This window comes from Coregonus lavaretus (genome assembly GCF_964263955.1).
Source record: "Coregonus lavaretus genome assembly, chromosome: 34".
In the NCBI taxonomy this organism is placed as follows: domain Eukaryota; kingdom Metazoa; phylum Chordata; class Actinopteri; order Salmoniformes; family Salmonidae; genus Coregonus; species Coregonus lavaretus.
In genome coordinates, this window is record NC_140021.1 from 23,973,836 (window position 1) to 23,991,815 (window position 17,980).

The window sequence follows — 17,980 nt, forward strand, 5'->3', positions numbered from 1 at the left end:
TCTCTTCTTTCATGGCATGAAAATGTGGAGTTGCTGAATAATTAAACACACTCAAGACAAAGTGAAAAATCTAAACAATGGAGAGCAAAGGCTTTTTGTTCTACAAATCTCTGCCTCATCCATTCTATTGTCTTTTACGAGATGAAATATTCATATTAAAACAAATACTTTCTTGGTTGCAACAGGCTATCTTTGTCATCTGTGTCTTGTTCAACCCTTGAGTAGTACATATTGGAAAATGACCACTGTAGAACTAAAAAGTAATCTGTCTAACTAATAGACTCCAAGACAAATCACCCTTCATAATTTTTGTTACAATGTGCTCTGTTTCCATCTGTGCCGGGACACTCAATTGTGTACTATGTGCTGAGATTTTATTTTAAATATGCTTTGCACTGAGACAGAGAGAGAGTTTTTGGCTTCATTGTTGGTTGAGTAACTTAATCAGTTTAGTATTGTTCAGCTGTAACAAAAGTATATGTGTCAGAGTACCTCAGGTCCAGGAGTGAAGAACATAGTATTACAGCACTACCCAAGCTCCTATAGTTCCTCATCCTATTTCCTAAACCATAATTAAACCTGTAACTTTACTTGACAGGACTGGGTAACACAGCAAAAGAGGTAGAGATGGTTTGGGCTTTATTGTTGTTGAATCAGGTTAGTGTAGACCTGGAACAAAGATCTTACAGTGCCACCGAGTGTCCTATTCCAGGGCTTTCCAACCCTGTTTCTGGAGAGCTACCGTCCTGTAGGTTTTCACCTTAACGATAATCTAGTGCACCTTATTTTAATAATTCGCTGGTTGATAAGCTGAATCAGGTTAGTTACAACTGCACTCCAAAAAAAATGCTGGGTTGTTTGGTTGACCCAACTGCTGGGTTGCACGCATTGGGTCAATTACTTGGGATGTTTTCTGCTGGGTTATTGATACTGGGTTACTGAGATATGACCCAGCAGGTCAGATCAGAAGACTGGAGGCATACTTTAGTAGGGGAGTGGCATTCAGCAAGTTATTTTTAGCCATCCATGAGAATAAATGTAATTCCTATTCATCTGTTCTGTTGTATAAGTATTACATGTTAAAGTTGAACATTAAAACAAATATATATATATATATATATTATAGTCTCACTGAAGCTTACAGAAGTGTATGAGTTCCCTAAAAGCCTTTGTATATCCCATTGTTGCGAAGCATTAAGGTGGTATACCTTATTATTAGTGATGGGGAAATGAAGAATTGATTCTTCCTAGCCAATTGTGTCAAAAATAGGTTCATTACTCAAGGCTTTGATCAACACATTGTACAGTAGTGGCACCTGCTGGTCAAAATAATTTAGAGCAGCCAAATTATTAAAAATGATATCCTACAACTTTAAACTATTCATCTATGGCAAAGATACTTATATGTTTCTCATTTCATCTGTGTTAGCTAGTTACGGGCTAGCTAGGTCTTCAGCCAGCATGGAACAAAAGGGGGGGAAGGTTTGTTCAAAACTCAGACGCAGTTGTCATGTCAACATATCCGTCAGTGCTGAAATAAAAGATCCCAGAAATGTTCAATATGCACAAAAAGCTTAGTTCTCAAATATATTGTGCACAAATTTGTTCACGTCCCTGTTAGTGAGCATTTCTACTTTGCCAAGATAATCCATCCACCTGACGTGTGGCATATCAAGAAGCTGATTTAATAGCATGATCATTACACAGGTGCACCTTGTGTTGGGACAATAAAAGGCCACTCTAAAATGTGCAGTTTTGTCACACAACACAATGCCACATATGTCTCAAGTTTTGAGGGAGCATGCAATTGCCAGGTTGACTGCAGGAATCTCCACCAAAGCTGTTGCCAGAGAATTTAATGTTCATTTCTCTACCATAAGCCACCTCCCAACGTCGTTCCAGAGAATTTGGCAGTACATCCAACCTGCCTCACATCCGCAGACCACGTGTAACCACGCCAGCCCAGGACCTCCACTTCCGGCTTCTTCACCTGCGGTATCTTCTGAGACCAGCCACCCAGACCGCTGATGAAACTGGGGAGTATTTCTGTCTGTAATAAAGCCATTTTGTGGGGAAAAACTCATTCTTATTTGCTGGGCCTGGCTCCCAATTGGGTGGGCCTATGCCCTACCAGGCCCACCCATGGCTGTGCTCCTGCCCAGTCATGTGAAATCCATAGATTAGGGCCTAATAAATTCATTTCAATTTACTGATTTCCTTATATAAACTGTAACTCGTTGAAAATTGTTGAAATTGTTGCATGTTGCGTTTATATTTTTGTTAAGTACATAAAAAAATGATATCATTGATGCAATTTCAATGTTGCTTGAGTTGCTTTGTGTATCAACAAATTTGCTTGAGATGATTTTACTGCAACACTGCTCACTGCATCCAAGTTTCTTGACATAGGCATTTCAAAGAGCTGGCAGTCAAGTTGAGCTCATGAATATAAGCTCCCCGCCCACTCAGCCTGTCATTTCAAACAATGTGGTAGTTAGTCAGGAGAGATAAAGCACTTTTCAGAATGAGTTTTCAGGACCTTTAACTTACCTGACAGGTCTGTTGCTAGCATCCAGATCCTGTCCGGTGACTGCTCCGATGATGTCGCCTACAGGTGAGTCCTCGTATACCTCCATCTCGTAGGAGGGCTTAGTGAACACTGGAGGCTCATCTACATCCAGGATGTTAATCTTCACTGTGGCCGTGTCCTTGAATGCCCCGAAGCTGTGGAACCGCGGGTCCAGGTGGGCGTTGGATGCATCTACCTTGAAGGTGTAGGCCTTCTTCGTTTCATAGTCCAGCGGCTGAAAGATAAATAGAAAGAAAATAAAAGAAGACAGTGATTAGATGTATTGACTGTGTTGACTTCAACAAAGGTGAAATTGCAATAATGCATACTTAGTTTACACCCACTCAATGTGTTCCATATCCTCAATAGATTTCACTCCATGCGAGAAAGTCAAGCAGCTTTGCATAATCCTACATGGTTCAGAAGCATTAACTGCTCTATAAAAGCTCTCAACAAATGTCAGTTTACAGGTTCAAGTGTTCTCGCTCCTATGTCTCTGACATCTCTGCACCGGGTAAGTTAGCTAGAGCTTAGGGTTGCCTCCGTAACCATCGGTAACAACACCATGTCTGCAGCCGCGATGTAAACATCGACTAGTGGTGACAACCATGTCCGCACCACTGCCTGTCTCCTGGCCTCTCATGTGTGGCCGGCCGGCACTCACATATGTGCACGCACGCACACACACGCACACACGCACACACACACACATATTATACGTACACACACACACTGACCTCTCATGTGTGACCGCAGAGCATGCTAGTCACACCCGACTAGTCCTATGTCACATGAAAGACATTTGTTTCTGTGTATTTCAAAACGACTAACACCCAGCCACTATTGCACCAATGCTATCTCCCTGCCCCTAGACCAGCAAAATCCTGGGAATATTCAAGTCTCCTTATGGTGCCAACAAGTGAAAACATCTGGTAAAAGCTGAGGTAAAATGTATGTTTAAGGAGGCCACAAGCGAGAGGGAGAAGTTGTGAATTTAACATGATACAGTTTCTGTGAGGAAAAAACATGGTGAATGTCTTGATGACATTTGTATGCTGTCATGTACAGTGTACAGTCTGTCATGTACAGTGTACAGTCTGTCATGTACAGCGCCGTGAAAAGTATTTGCCCCCTTTCTGATTTTCTCTAATTTTGCATATTTTTGATACTGAATTTTATCAGATCTTCAACCAAAACCGAATGTTAGATAAAGAGAACCTGAGTTTACAAATAACCAAAAAACTGTATACTTACTTTATTTATTTAATTAACAAAGTTATGCAACACCCAATTCCCCTGTGTGAAAAGCAATTGCCACCTTACACTCAATAACTGGTTGTGCCACCTTTAGCTGCAATTACTGCAACCAAATGCTCTGTGTAATTGTTGATCAGTCTCTCACATCGCAGTGGAGGAATTTTGGCCCACTCTTGCATGCAGAAATGCTTTAACTCAGCGTCATTTGTAGGTTTTCAAGCATGAACTTCTCGTTTCAAGTCCTGCCACAACATCTCAGTTGGGATTAGGTCTGGACTTTGACTAGGCCATTGCAAAATGTCAAATGTGTTGCTTTTAAACAATTTTCATGTAGACTTGATTGTGTGTTTTGGATCATTGTATTGCTGCATGACCCAGCTGCGCTTCAGCTTCAGCTCACAGACGGATGGTCTGACATTCTCCTGTAGAATTCTCTGATACAGAGCAGAATTCATGGTTCCTTCTATTAAGGCAATTCGTCCAGGTCCTGAGGCAGCAAAGCATCCCCAAACCATCACACTACCGCCACCATGCTTGACCGTTGGTAAAAGGTTCTTACTGTGGAATGCAGTGTTTGGTGCCTAAAAGTACAGTACAAAACACTTTGCTCTGTAAAAGGCATGTAATACATTCAAATTGCCTCACAATCAGATGACTGATTAGTGTAAACAGGGTTTTTTACTCCTCAGCACCTCTTGTGTTAGGGTCAATGAGTCACTAGCATTTAAAAGGTCACATTAGAACTACAGTATTTGTAGATTTACATGCTGTTATCAAGCACAGGTCTTAAGTTTTCATGTTCTTCAGGTTGGGGATCAGTAGCATTCAAAGAAAGGCTGTTCCCTTACCTTACAGCTCGTACACACACACACACACACACACAGCAATGCATAGCCATTTACATTTAACATACGCTCTTATCCAGAGTGACTTACAGTTAGTGAGTGCATGCATTTTTTATACTGGCCCCCTGTGGGAATCGAACCCACAACCCTGGCGTTGCAAGCACAAATGCTCTACCTACTGAGCTACACGAGGCCCTGCTCAGCTGAAATATAGGCACAGGTGGAGGGAGGTTGAGAGAAGAGGTGTGCAGCGGGAGGTCTAAAGTAGGCCTCATTAGACACACTCTCACTGGACACCTGGAGAGACATTACACTCCATATCCACAAACACACGCAGTACCCACTCGTGTATCTACAAAGGCACACACGCATGCACGGACATGCACACACGCACGCACGCACGTGCATACACACAAAGCATCGCCACAACCAGGATGGAGGCCTGAAATCTCACTCGATTTCCTCCATATCCGATGTCCATTTATTGTTATCCAAATGGTGTGCTGGGGAAAACCATGCTTTAAGCCAATGTATAAATTCTAGGTAAATGGGTTCTGTAGCTATACTCAAATCTTTAAAAATCGTTAGAAAGAGAACATAAATGAATTGCAGTAGCTTTCCCCAAGCCTGTAAAATACCAGCTAGCACTGCTTTTATTTTCCTCCTTAGTCCTCTAACATTTTTATCAAGTCCTGTCCACAAAGTTATTTTCAAAGGTCAGAACTTTGGCTTGTAAACGTCGTCATACAGTATAGGGTGCCAAGCAGTGAATTAAGATGTCGTAACAGCAGAGGTCAGAGGTGGAAAACGCACTCCCGGCCAGCCACAGTTTTCAGCAATACATGGGTAGGAATAGGTTTGCAAAACTCTGATTCTTTCCCAAAATGTCCAGATTTTCCAGGAATCCTGGTTGGAGGATTCTGTATCCCTGCTTATTCCCTCCTGATTCTGTGAATCTTCCAACTGAGATTCATAGAAAACCAGTACATTTTGGGAAAGTTACTGGAATTTTGCAACTCTATAGGTAGGAAGAAAATGCAGCCATTTTGAACACCCTGTTCACAATGTACAAACTCACCCACTATGATGATTAAATGTCAAATAAATCCCATAGACTACCATGGGTTGCCAGGGTTAGGTTGGGAAGAATGTCAAGAGCTTCATCGCTCTTTTAATGTGTCTGACTTCAGTGATAGCCCCGGTATTGGATTGGCCGGGTATGTTTCTGCTAATGGCTTCCACCAAAAAGCTGTGAAAATGGAACAAAATGGGGTGAAGAGGGGTAATGAGAGAAACTCTAAGTTAATGAGAGGAACTAGCTAATGTGTCAATGCTTGAGCTGTAATCAAAACACATCTCCAAGGCTGTGTCCCACATGGTACCCTATTCCCTTTATAGTACACTACTTTTGACCAGGGCCTATAGTGCTCTGTTCAAAATTAATGCATTATGTAGGGAATATGTTGTCATTTTAGACGCATTATTGGGGTCTGCTGTCAGATAAGAGAGAAGTATGTTCTTACCTCCCTATCTAGAACATGCCCCACTTATCCATGTCCATGGTCTGGTGTCTTATGGGTAAAAACATTTTCAGCGTTCCACATTCCTGAAGTGTCTCATTATGACAGGAATTTGTATGCGTGTTATTCTACGTTCACTGACTGAGAGAGGTAGTCTGCATTACAAATGACACCCTTTTCCCTATATAGAGCACTACTTTTAACCAGGTTTTAGTCAAAAGTAATGCACTATATAGGGAATAGGGTACCCTTGGAGACGCAACCACATGGTCTCTCTTCTCAACAGAGGGGAATGTGTAAAGAGGACAGACAGACAGACTTCCTCTCATGTCAGTGTTGCTGCTCTTCAACATCACAACAGAGCATGCTTTAAATTCTAGACGCGCTGGTTTAGCCCTTTGATATGTAAATGTACACCTTCGTTGCACTGGCGGTGATACTGAATGAAGGAAACCCAAGGTTTTTCAATTGAACACTATTTATGATCCAAGGGACTTTGTTAATTTTGAATTAATCAAGGCACTGTCGTCATAATCTCTTAGGTAAAGATGATAAGATTTCAAAATTATGAATTCAAAACACGATACAAGTGACAACATTTGTTATAATAGCCCTTTAAAAACCCAGTACATACAGTATATTGTAAACTGTCGTTCCTTTTTATCTGTATTTCTGGCTTTGACTTGGGGGTTGCTTTTGGCTTCTCCCTCTGATCTACCTCCCTGAGCGCGTTTTTTATGCAGGCATTTCTCAGCCTAGCAACTCCCTGGTGCTTTATTTGGAAGCGGAAGCAGGATGATACATTTTTAATAGGTTCTCCATTTGTTTGTGTTGAGTTCAATATTACAATAACATATCTTTCAACAACCTCCATCCCCCTGTTACCTCTTTCCCCCATTATTCCGCCATCTCTTTTCCTCCCTCCCTCCTTAACCTCCTCCCTCCCTCCCTCCCTCCCTTCCCCTCTCAGCCCTCTAACCAGGGGGTCCAATCTCATGCTAACACCCTGAGATAAATATAAACCTGTTTTTCTACAGAAAAACTGTTGCATTATGACACTTTATCACAACAGCTAATTATCAACACACCTGTATAAGTGCCAGACAAACAAGCCCGAAGATGAAAGCAGGTGTAAAATTGAGCAATCCTTCCTGTTAAATCTTTCATAAGCGGCTGAATCATGAATCCCATTTAGTATTATGTATGTAGTACAATGTCACTCATGAAGCATTAACTTCCCTTTGCTTCACATGACTTCAGCTCCGATGAGAGAAAATCACAGCCGAACAGGGCAGTCAACACAACACCATTTTTTATTCCACTCATAAACAACAACAAAGGAAGCAGAATAGCAGGAAAGGCAAAGGCACAGGGTCTCTTGCTGACCCCAGATCAGTCCAGCCATTAAAGTATGTATAATAAACGGCTCAGTGGATGAGGGCCGGTCCAATAGCTCTCTTTGGAGCTATAGCTGTGTTTTTCACAGGGTCAACTCAGCCATTGACTGACTGACAGCTCTAAAAAGTTATCCCCATCATGGGGGTGTCAGACTAGCATTAGCCCTCCATCTCCTCCCATGACATCACCGGTCAATTGAGCATGGAGCACAATGAGGGGACCTACAGCACCATTTACGTTCCGGGAGAGTGCCTTGATGTTCCATTGCATTTGGTGGCCTCACACTGCGGAGATAGAGAAGAGGATGCTCACTTTATTGTCCTACCATCAGTCACACTGGTCATTGTCCTTGGCTCTCTCACTGCTCTTCCCTCCATACAGCTCTCTCACAGTGATGTTGTGTCGGTCTGAGGTTGCGTCCCAAATGTCACCCTATTCCCTTTATTGCACACTACTATTGACCATGACACATAGGGCGCTCATCAAAGTAGTGGGCTGTTTCTGGAATAGGGTGCAATTTGGGATGCAAACACAGTGATGTGGTGTTGGTGTTGGTCTGCGAGACCCACCAGCCAGCTAGCAGCCAGCTAGCAGCCTAGCAGAAGTCCTGCCTAGCTGTCCACACTGCAGCGAGCTGAGCCTATAGGGGAGTGGAATCCTCACACTAGCTAGGACAGGGTTTAGCCGCAGATGAGCCCTGACACAACTCTAATCTATTACACGCCCACATTCACACTCCTCCAGGCCACCAGAGAGAAACCACCACTCCATCCTGAGTGCATTGCTCCTAGTCTTCTTTATTTCCTTTTCTCAATCTCTCTCTTCCACTCTCTCTTTTCATTTATTTATCTCTACATTCCTCTTGCTCTCTCTCTCTCTCCTTTCCCTCATGCACACACTTATACACACGCTTAAGGTTTGATGAAGGTACTATGTCTGTGTTGGGCCACCTGTATCTCCTGCATCTTCTTTGCCTTCCTCCTCCTCCTCCTCCTCCTCCTCCTCCTCCTCCTCCTCCTCCTCCTCCTCCTCTTCCTCCTCCTCCATGGGTGCCTTGCACACCAGGGCCCAAAATAACTCCCCTCACCTCCTAGTGTAACATGCAGCTCAAACCACAGCTTTTAGTTCTAAGACTGTTCTCTCCATTTCAGCATGGTATGTCAGTAAAGGTCCCTATTTGCTATATATCCATCAGCTCACTCTCTCTAACAGTGATACACAGTATAGGATGACTGTGCATTCAAATTAACAGAAAAAATACAAATGAGATTTTCATCACTTTTGGGATTAGTCGGTTTTGTACTTTCAAAGGACTTCGATCTTAAATAAATGTTGAAACGCTTACTGGAAGCCATTGATTCTAAAGTTCCCAATGGGTGGCAGTGTGTCCACATATCTAAAACCTCCACTTACTTTGTTTGACAAGCAGAAAATCCAGGCTCATCATTTTCACTTCTTCTCCACTGAAGATGGTGCCGTCGTCTTAGCACTTAGCTTTGACCATTACCTTTTTAGAGCCCAGTAGTAACTCATCAGGACCCAAGAAGCGGCAATGGTTTAGAGGCTCTCTGAGAGTTGAATGTAAAAAAATCCCACAAATTACATTTCTGATAGAGAAATGAGACTGTCTGTCTTTGGCGAAATTAAGTGCTTAATTGATGACGACTGACCGGGATGAAAAGGTCCACTAGACTAGCTGAAAAATGGTTCTGACTTTGAAAAGTAAAATTGGAGGCAAGTTAGAGGAATCACTTCAGTTTGTTCTTCAAATGATTAAATCAATACTGCTGTTTTGCTGTTCATTGTGCTTTGTGCTTTGTGTTTAGAAATTGCAGTGCTTTGTTATTTTATTGTGTATTTTAAATGCATCTTTCTACGGTGCCGTAGGGTTAATGTAATAGTGTACACATTAAAAACAGATGGTTCTATATACAGTGAGGGAAAAAAGTATTTGATCCCCTGCTGATTTTGTACATTTGCCCACTGACTGTCTATAATTTTAATGGTAGGTTTATTTGAACAGTGAGAGACAGAATAACAACAAAAACATCCAGAACAACGCATGTCAAAAATGTTATGAATTGATTTGCATTTTAATGAGGGAAATAATTATTTGACCCTCTCTCAATCAGAAAGATTTCTGGCTCCCAGGTGTCTTTTATACAGGTAACGAGCTGAGATTAAGAGCATACTCTTAAAGGGAGTGCTCCTAATCTCAGCTTGTTACCTGTATAAAAGACACCTGTCCACAGAAGCAATCAATCAATCAGAATCCAAACTCTCCACCATGGCCAAGACCAAAGAGCTCTCCAAGGATGTCAGGGACAAGATTGTAGACCTACACAAGGCTGGAATGGGCTACAAGACCATTGCCAAGCAGCTTGGTGAGAAGGTGACAACAGTTGGTGCGATTATTCGCAAATGTAAGAAACACAATCTCCCTCGGCCTGGGGCTCCATGCAAGATCTCACCTCGTGGAGTTGCAATGATCATGAGAACGGTGAGGAATCAGCCCAGAACTACACGGGAGGATCTTGTCAATGATCTCAAGGCAGCTGGGACCATAGTCACCAATAAAACAATTGGTAACACACTACGCCGTGAAGGACTGAAATCCTGCAGTGCCCGCAAGGTCCCCCTGCTCAAGAAAGCACATATGCAGGGCCATCTGAAGTTTGCCCATGAACATCTGAATGATTCAGAGGAGAACTGGGTGAAAGTGTTGTGGACAGATGAGACCAAAACCTTTGGCATCAACTCAACTCGCCGTGTTTGGAGGAGGAGGAATGCTGCCTATGACCCCAAGAACACCATCCCCACCGTCAAACATGAGGATGGAAACATTATGCTTTGGGGGTGTTTTTCTGCTAAGGGGACAGTACAACTTCACCGCATCAAAGGGGACGATGGACGGGGCCATGTACCGTCAAATATTGGGTGAGAACCTCCTTCCCTCAGCCAGGGCATTGAAAATGGGTCATGGATGGGTATTCCAGCATGACAATGACCCAAAACACACGGCCAAGACAACAAAGGAGTGGCTCAAGAAGAAGCACGGTCTTAATCCCATAGAAAATCTGTGGAGGGAGCTGAAGGTTCGAGTTGCCAAACGTCAGCCTCAAAACCTTAATGACTTGGAGAATATCTGCAAAGAGGAGTGGAAAAAAATCCCTCCTGAGATGTGTGCAAACCTGGTGGCCAAATACAAGAAACGTCTGACCTCTGTGATTGCCAACAAGGGTTTTGCCACCAAGTGCTAAGTCATGTTTTGCAGAGGGATCAAATAATTATTTCCCTCATTAAAATGCAAATCAATTTATAATTTTTTTTACATGCATTTTTCTGGATTTTGTTGTTGTTATTCTTTCTCTCACTGTTCAAATAAACCTACCATTAAAATTATAGACTGATCATGTCTTTGTCAGTGGGCAAACGCACAAAATCAGCAGGGGATCAAATACTTTTTTCCCTCACTGTAGTGCCAAATTATTCGGGAAGGGTGATGGTTCTTCTGATCCCTTTTTGGTGCTGTATAGAACCCTTTTTTTAAGTTCTATAAAGAACCATGCTCATACAGTTGTAAATGGAACCTTTATGGTGCTATAAATAACCCTTTCCTAATATTAATAAATAAAATAAGATTCTATATAGTACCAAAAATGGTTCCACTATGGTTATAACCCTCAATGGTTCTGTATATAACCTTAATGGGGAATGGTTCTATAATCTCAATCTCAAATGTTCTACAAATAACCTTTTGAAGAACCATACAGGGTTCTTTTTTAAATTGTTAGCCATATTATATTGTTAAAATTCCATTGTGTTCATTGAAAAGTTGAATAAGGGTATGATAGCTCTGGAATAGCTGAGGGTCCTTACAAGAGAATTGAGAAGCACTGATTTTCACAACAGTTCTCAACACAAGGCCATACATCACTCTTTCACAAGACACCGTCACTGGCCATAGTCTTTGCCAATATTGCATAACACAAAACATTAGATGAACTGGAATTTCATTCTCACTCACGGTTGCACAAAAAGAGCTGTGCGCAAACCACGGCCCAATATTCTAATGAGCTGTCGCCATACATTTTTATAATCACTAAAAGAGGAAAGATCCCTTTTCTGAACTGCAAAGAAACATTTAATGGCTCAAAGGTTTCTTTGGGTCAGTATGGTTTTTACATAGAAGCACCCTTCCCAAAGAACACTTGAGGAACCCTATTTTTGTGTGTGTACATTTTGAATGTGTGATACTAATAGGATTCATAAGGAAAGAAGAACCTGACATTTTTTGCTGCACTAGTTTGGTACTCGTCATATCCTACTGTACTTCTGGTTGGCTTGCGGGATAAAGAGTGTTTCTAAATGAGAGACAGCATGAGTCCTGTACAGTATTTAATTGGATCCCCTGGACAGGAGCCAGCAAGGTTTATGCCACACATGTTGCCGCTAAACAATACCATTCCTCTAGGCTTAGTACATTTCAATTACACATATCAGCAGCCTAGTCATTTTCCCTAACATATGCTTAGAGGAAGACTAGAAGAAGCAAATGAACACGCGAGCAGACAAATCACCACAAACACGCTAATCTGACTACAAGCCTCTTACCAGCACAACCCAAGGATGTACTTTCTCCCTCTATCATTCTTTCTCAGTTTGGGCACGTGTGTAGGTTTGTTTGTGTGTGTGTGTGTATCCCTGCATGTATGTGTGCCTCTACTTGTGCATATTCAGGCAAGTGTAAGTTTGTTTTCTCTCAGCATGTGTGTGCATGCATCCCTTACTGGGACTGGGGATTCCTCTACAGTGGCATCTGTCTATTGTCTCTGGTAATCTTTTATTTTGCAGAGGGGATGTCTAACCCTGCATGCGTATGTCCTTATCCCTCCACGCCTCACCCTGCATGTTACTGTATGGGTAGAGTGGGAAGCAGATGATTATCCCCTGAACCCGTTACCCTGCCTGATCCTCTTATCATACAACAAACCTCGCTGAGCCCCTGATTTGGGGTCTGCCAAACTGTGTGCAGAGCTGCTGCTTCTGGTTTCCTCTGCCCTCTACCCCTCTCCCCACTGCTGTGGGGGAAATGAGAGAGGAAAGAAAGAGAGTGAGGGATAGAGAGAATGAGAGAGGTGGTAGAGTGAGAGAGAGAGAGAGAGAGAGAGAGAGAGAGAGAGAGAGAGAGAGAGAGAGAGAGAGAGAGAGAGAGAGAGAGAGAGAGAGAGAGAGAGGGGGGGGGGGGGAGGTTCAAACAGGGGCCTATTTGCACACACCTCTCTAGGGACGGGCAGCGATCCATTCTAAGACTGTGTGTAGGTTGGTCAGCATTCTGAAGGAACACTGTCAAGAATTCATAAAGACTCCATCTCCAACCTCCCTCTTACTCCCCACTCCCTTTTCACACCCTTCTACTCATACCCAAATGCGTCCCAGAGATGGGTCGAAGAACGTTTAGCAAATTACTCTGTGGGCTGTGGGGGGATCCAGTGTGAGTGGCTCAAAGATGTCCCCCATGGACGGTAGCTTTGTGCAATCGCGTCCCAGCGAGGGGAATACATCACACTGTTCCATTGTTGTGATGGCACTGTATCAAGCACAGGAGGTAAAACAATAGAGGAGATAAACGATGGAAAATAATCCTTGGCCCATCAATCTGTGGTTTGTATGACGTAAACAAAGAAATGTCCTCATTTACATCATAATCATAATCTGGGCCTGTCTTGTTTTCTAATTCCATTATTCACAATCGGAGAAGGTCAGTTCAGTTTCGATGATCTATTGCAGTGGTCACCAACCTTTTCTGAGTCAAAATGCAAGCCGAGATCTACCACTCAGATTGTTTTTATACACGATTTAAAAAATGTGAGCCTATGCAACATTTTCCAACTAAAAACAGTTCTGTAGCAATGAGGTTTGTGCAGTAGGCTATAGGCCCAATACAATATCAGTGATATTGGCTATGCTTGAATTGCCCTGCAAATGTAGTTCTTCTTAGACTATTTTGAAATTATATTTAAAAAATGTAGGTATATGAACAAACTGGTAATAGATCATTTGTTGTATTACTTGTGAGGCACAGCTGAGTGAGCGTAATACTTTTTTTACTGTACTGATGGCCTGCATCTGATGGTCAGTCTGAGGGGAGGGAGGGAGCAGTGGTGAGGCTACCTCTCACCTGACTCACCTACGCTCCGCTCTCCCTCCCTCCATCGATTTCATCACTACTTGTATTTGTGAGACGTATTGCCATGTTGAAAGCACCGAGCTGTCTGTTTAAACGACTAGCACACAGCTCAGACACCCATGCATACCTTACAAGACATGCCACCAGAGGTCTCTTCACAGTCCCCAAGTCCAGAACAGACTATGGGAGGTGCACAGTACTACATAGAGCCATGACTACATGGAACTCTATTCCACACCAGGTAACTGATGCAAGCAGTAGAATCAGATTAAAAAAATAAAATAAAAGATAAAAATACTATACACACATGTACACATGGATTTTGTGTTGTGAAATCTGTTATGAATGTATTGTAATGTTTTTAAAATTGTATAACTGCCTTCATTTTGCCGGATCCCAGAACGAGTAGCTGCTGCCTTGGCAGCAGCTAATGGGGATCCATAATAAATACAAACACTGAGAAAGGGGTACCGGGGGACCTTCAACTGGTACCGGGGGACCTTCAGACGAGTCTTGTGAGGCCTGTGGGCGTCATTGAGACACATCCAATGCAAAAAACAGATATCTCTAGCTTAGACTAATGGATTTTTATGGGGAATTTATTTTATGCTAATTGATTTTCCCAGGTAGGTTTTCAGGATTTTGTTGGAATTGTTTTTAATAAATGTGTTTTTGCATGTACATTGAGTGATTGATTGGTTAATCTTATGCTACACAAAGTTAAATAACGTATTTTTTTTTACAAGCAAGCATAATGTGACTTGCAGTTAGGGTTGCAACATTTTGGTACATTACCCAGGTTTTCCAGAAATCCCAGTTGGAAGATTACTGCAAATCATTCTATCAGGTTTTTTAAACAAATTTATCTGGGAATATTGAACTCTACCATGTCTCTGTCACTAACAAATACAGTCATCGGTGGTAACAGTACAATTCACTCGCAAAGGCAAGGCACACCGGGAAATTATATTGGAGGTGTGGTTTAGTCAGGGCGTTATATCAAAATGTTCAAGCTGATAAAACTCAAATCTGGACCCCCTACAGGGTCACAGTGACTCTATCAGTTTGAGTAATGACTACAAAATCATTTTAAGTAACTGTACTCAGATATATTAAGTGCAACAGGTTTCCTCAAATGTTTTGAGTAATGACAGCACATTGGGCTTTACAGCATATCAATGGCTGGAATGGAATTATTGGAATGGTATCAACATATAAACATAACGAAATGACTATAACTGATGTTCCCTGAAGGAGGGAAACGAAATTCAACATACTATGGGAAGTTGCACTCTCGCGACTTCGGTTGAAGGGTCTACAATCACACCTGACAAGGCCAATGAAATCCACCCCTCGCTGGATGCCCCTCCTTCCACAGGTGATAAGTGTGAGGCTTGAATTCATTTCTTCAATTTAATACCGCTCTTCACTGACCCCAGGAACAAGGTGCGTGGAGCCAAACAGGTTTGGTACGTCGTTTCCCTCCTTCAGGGAACAGTAGTTATAGTCATAACATTATATAAAGCTATATAGTCATAAATCAGTTAACTTCGATATAACAATCACGCACCAAGCCAGCCAACGGATGCTAAATGAAATGGCCCATGGCAGACCACCCACACCTGACCCCACCAGAGGCGGCAGTCTGGGAATTGCGCACACGGCATGCTGCCTAGTGACTTTCCCCTGTCCCAGCCGTAAGCACACTGTGGGAGCAGACCCAAAAACCACCAAGACCAACAAGATGATCGGGATGAACCCAGGAACAATGCACCACTAAAATGCGGTGAGGATGATGATTAACTCCAACGCGGAGGCTGACGAGGACGGAGCCGCCGATCGCCGTAGAGCAGCAGCAACAACAACCGCCAGACCAGAAACCATGACCTGCCTGGAATTCAGCAGGGCAGTTCTCCAGAGAGGTATGGGCTTTGTCCCCTGTAGCTCAGTTGGTAGAGCATGGCACTTGCAACACCAGGGTTGTGGGTTCGTTTCCCACAGGGGGCCAGTGTGAAAAATGTATGCACTCACTAACTGTAAGTCGCTCTGGATAAGAGCGTCTGCTAAATGACTAAAATGTAAATGAAATGTACCGTCTGACATGGAGTGCCTGGTGAAACCACCAGGGCCACAGGAATCATTTGAAGCCAGTTTCAAGATCCAGTTTTGGTCAACATTCTGAAAGTGCAAAGATTCAGCATGGTTTAACAGATTGCAAGCATACCCTTTCCGACACCGAATCCAAAGTAGTTACAGTACAGTTTCACAATGAATGCGTCCAGGACTATAAGCAGGTTCGCCACCCTCAAGTTAGCGGCTAGGAGGGTCCTAGACGAAGACAACGTCTGGACTGGAGCACGAAAATGGCTGGGCGGAGTCCAACACCTTCCCACTACTATGGCATGCCCAAACTGTGCAGGAACAGTGGCCAACTGGCCAACATCATCTGCAAGAGCTGTAAAGACAACCATCCCAGCTCAGACTTTACCTCCACACGCCCCTGCAACCTGTGCAGGAAAGGGGGCCACTTCAGTTCTTACACCGGCAGGGCAAGGGCAAACACCCCCAACCCCCTGGCCCCTCCACTAGATAACAGCAACAAAGAGCCAGTCCCAGACCCAGACCTTTCCACAGACACCGCCCAACCCACCAACCAAGTCCCAGAAACGTCCCCCACCCCTGTCGGCACCTTCACCTCTGCCCCGCCAACAAATCCTTTCCTAGTCACCTCCACCCTCTTCAAACCCCTGGTCAAAGGGGAGCCGATTTTGAGAGAGGCCAACAATTGGTAGAACCGTTTGCCTCACAACTCCAGTTCTTAGACGACGATGATCCAAACTGAACAAAAATTACCAAACGAAAAACAACAGACAAACATCAAACCAACAACAGACCAGAAGACTACCCCAGAACCCAAACCCCGACTCCAGCAAACACTACCCGCAAAACCCCCTATCTCCTCTGAGAAACCGTCTCCCCCTCCGAGACCCCGCACTATGCCCCAGTCCATTACTTCCTATGATCGCTCCTCCCTGCCCCTTACTGTCCCTGATCGCCCTCCCACCACCAACTGCCCTTGACCCCTCTACCATAACCTCTACTGCCCCTGACTCCTCCCCCCTGCTCCTTAGCAGTCCGTCAGGCTCAGTCCCGACCCCCTGGACCCACCAAACCGACTTCACCACTCCCAGCACCCCCCAGTCTATCACCAAGTCAGTACAGGGGGCCACCAGGCAGTCAGTGGGGAGGCCCACCAACACCTGTGATCAGCCAAGAACCACCGAACAACACAAAAAACCCTCTAGAGGCCCTCATCCACCTCTGCATCGAAATTATCAAACCCGGACCTGGACACCCCCAAGAACCAATTATCATGACCCTGACAACACACTCAGAACTGAAGGACTTTCTTCAGATGGCTGTTCATGGTTGACTCCCCATGAGGGAAACCATCCATAGATGGCACAAGGTAAGTACAGAGAACTGCCCCCACTGAGGCAGTCAAACTGAACACACGTACCTAATGTTGGTGACTGCTCCGTGGCCGGGCGTGGTCTGGGCCCTGTTTAGTCCCACTGTCCTCCAGCCTCCAGCATCCAGCCTTTCCGTCGCTTTGCCCCTCCACCACCCCCAAACCCCCTTCTCCCTCTCCATCTCTCTCCCCTTTGCTCACTCTACACCTATCCCTCTCACAGAACCAGACCAGAACCAGGAACCATTCATCACCACACCAGAAGAGACGCAGAGGAAGGACAAAAGATCTAGAACTACACCCAGAGCGAGCAGGCCACAGGTGAGTACCATCACTGACCCTCGGGTCTAGGGCTTCCTTGTGTGCCTGCTTGCTCCTCAGGTTGTCTTTCCTACCATCTGCAGATCCAGCACCAGTCCCAGCACCAATCTAGATCCCGGTTCCAAGCACCAGCACCAGACCACCAGACGAGACGCAGAGGAGGGACCAGATCTACACCCGGAGCGATCAGGCCAATAGGGGGAGTACCACCATTGACCTCTGGGTCTAGGGCTTCCTCAGGTTGTCCTTCCTCCCCTCTACAGACCCAGATCCCGACCCACCTGCAGCAGCCGCAGTTCCCAGTTCCCGTTTTCTCGGTCCTCAGCACCAGACCCAGCACCAACCCCTTGTCTCCAGTCCCGGTCACGGCACGATGTCCAGTCCCGGCCCCAACACAAGTACCAACCC

At 44.1% G+C, this 17,980-nt stretch overlaps 1 protein-coding gene across 1 annotated transcript in view; it reads right to left on the reverse strand.

Moving 5' to 3' along the window:
- The window catches only part of LOC311109167 (cadherin-12-like), a gene marked incomplete at both ends in the record, with an annotated part of 103,770 nt that overhangs the window by 26,386 nt on the left and 59,404 nt on the right, over positions 1-17,980 (reverse strand). The window contains one exon of the mRNA XM_084151997.1: positions 2,551-2,804. Within this exon, the coding sequence (XP_084008123.1) occupies positions 2,551-2,804 (254 nt within the window). The remainder of the gene's footprint in view (positions 1-2,550; positions 2,805-17,980) is intronic.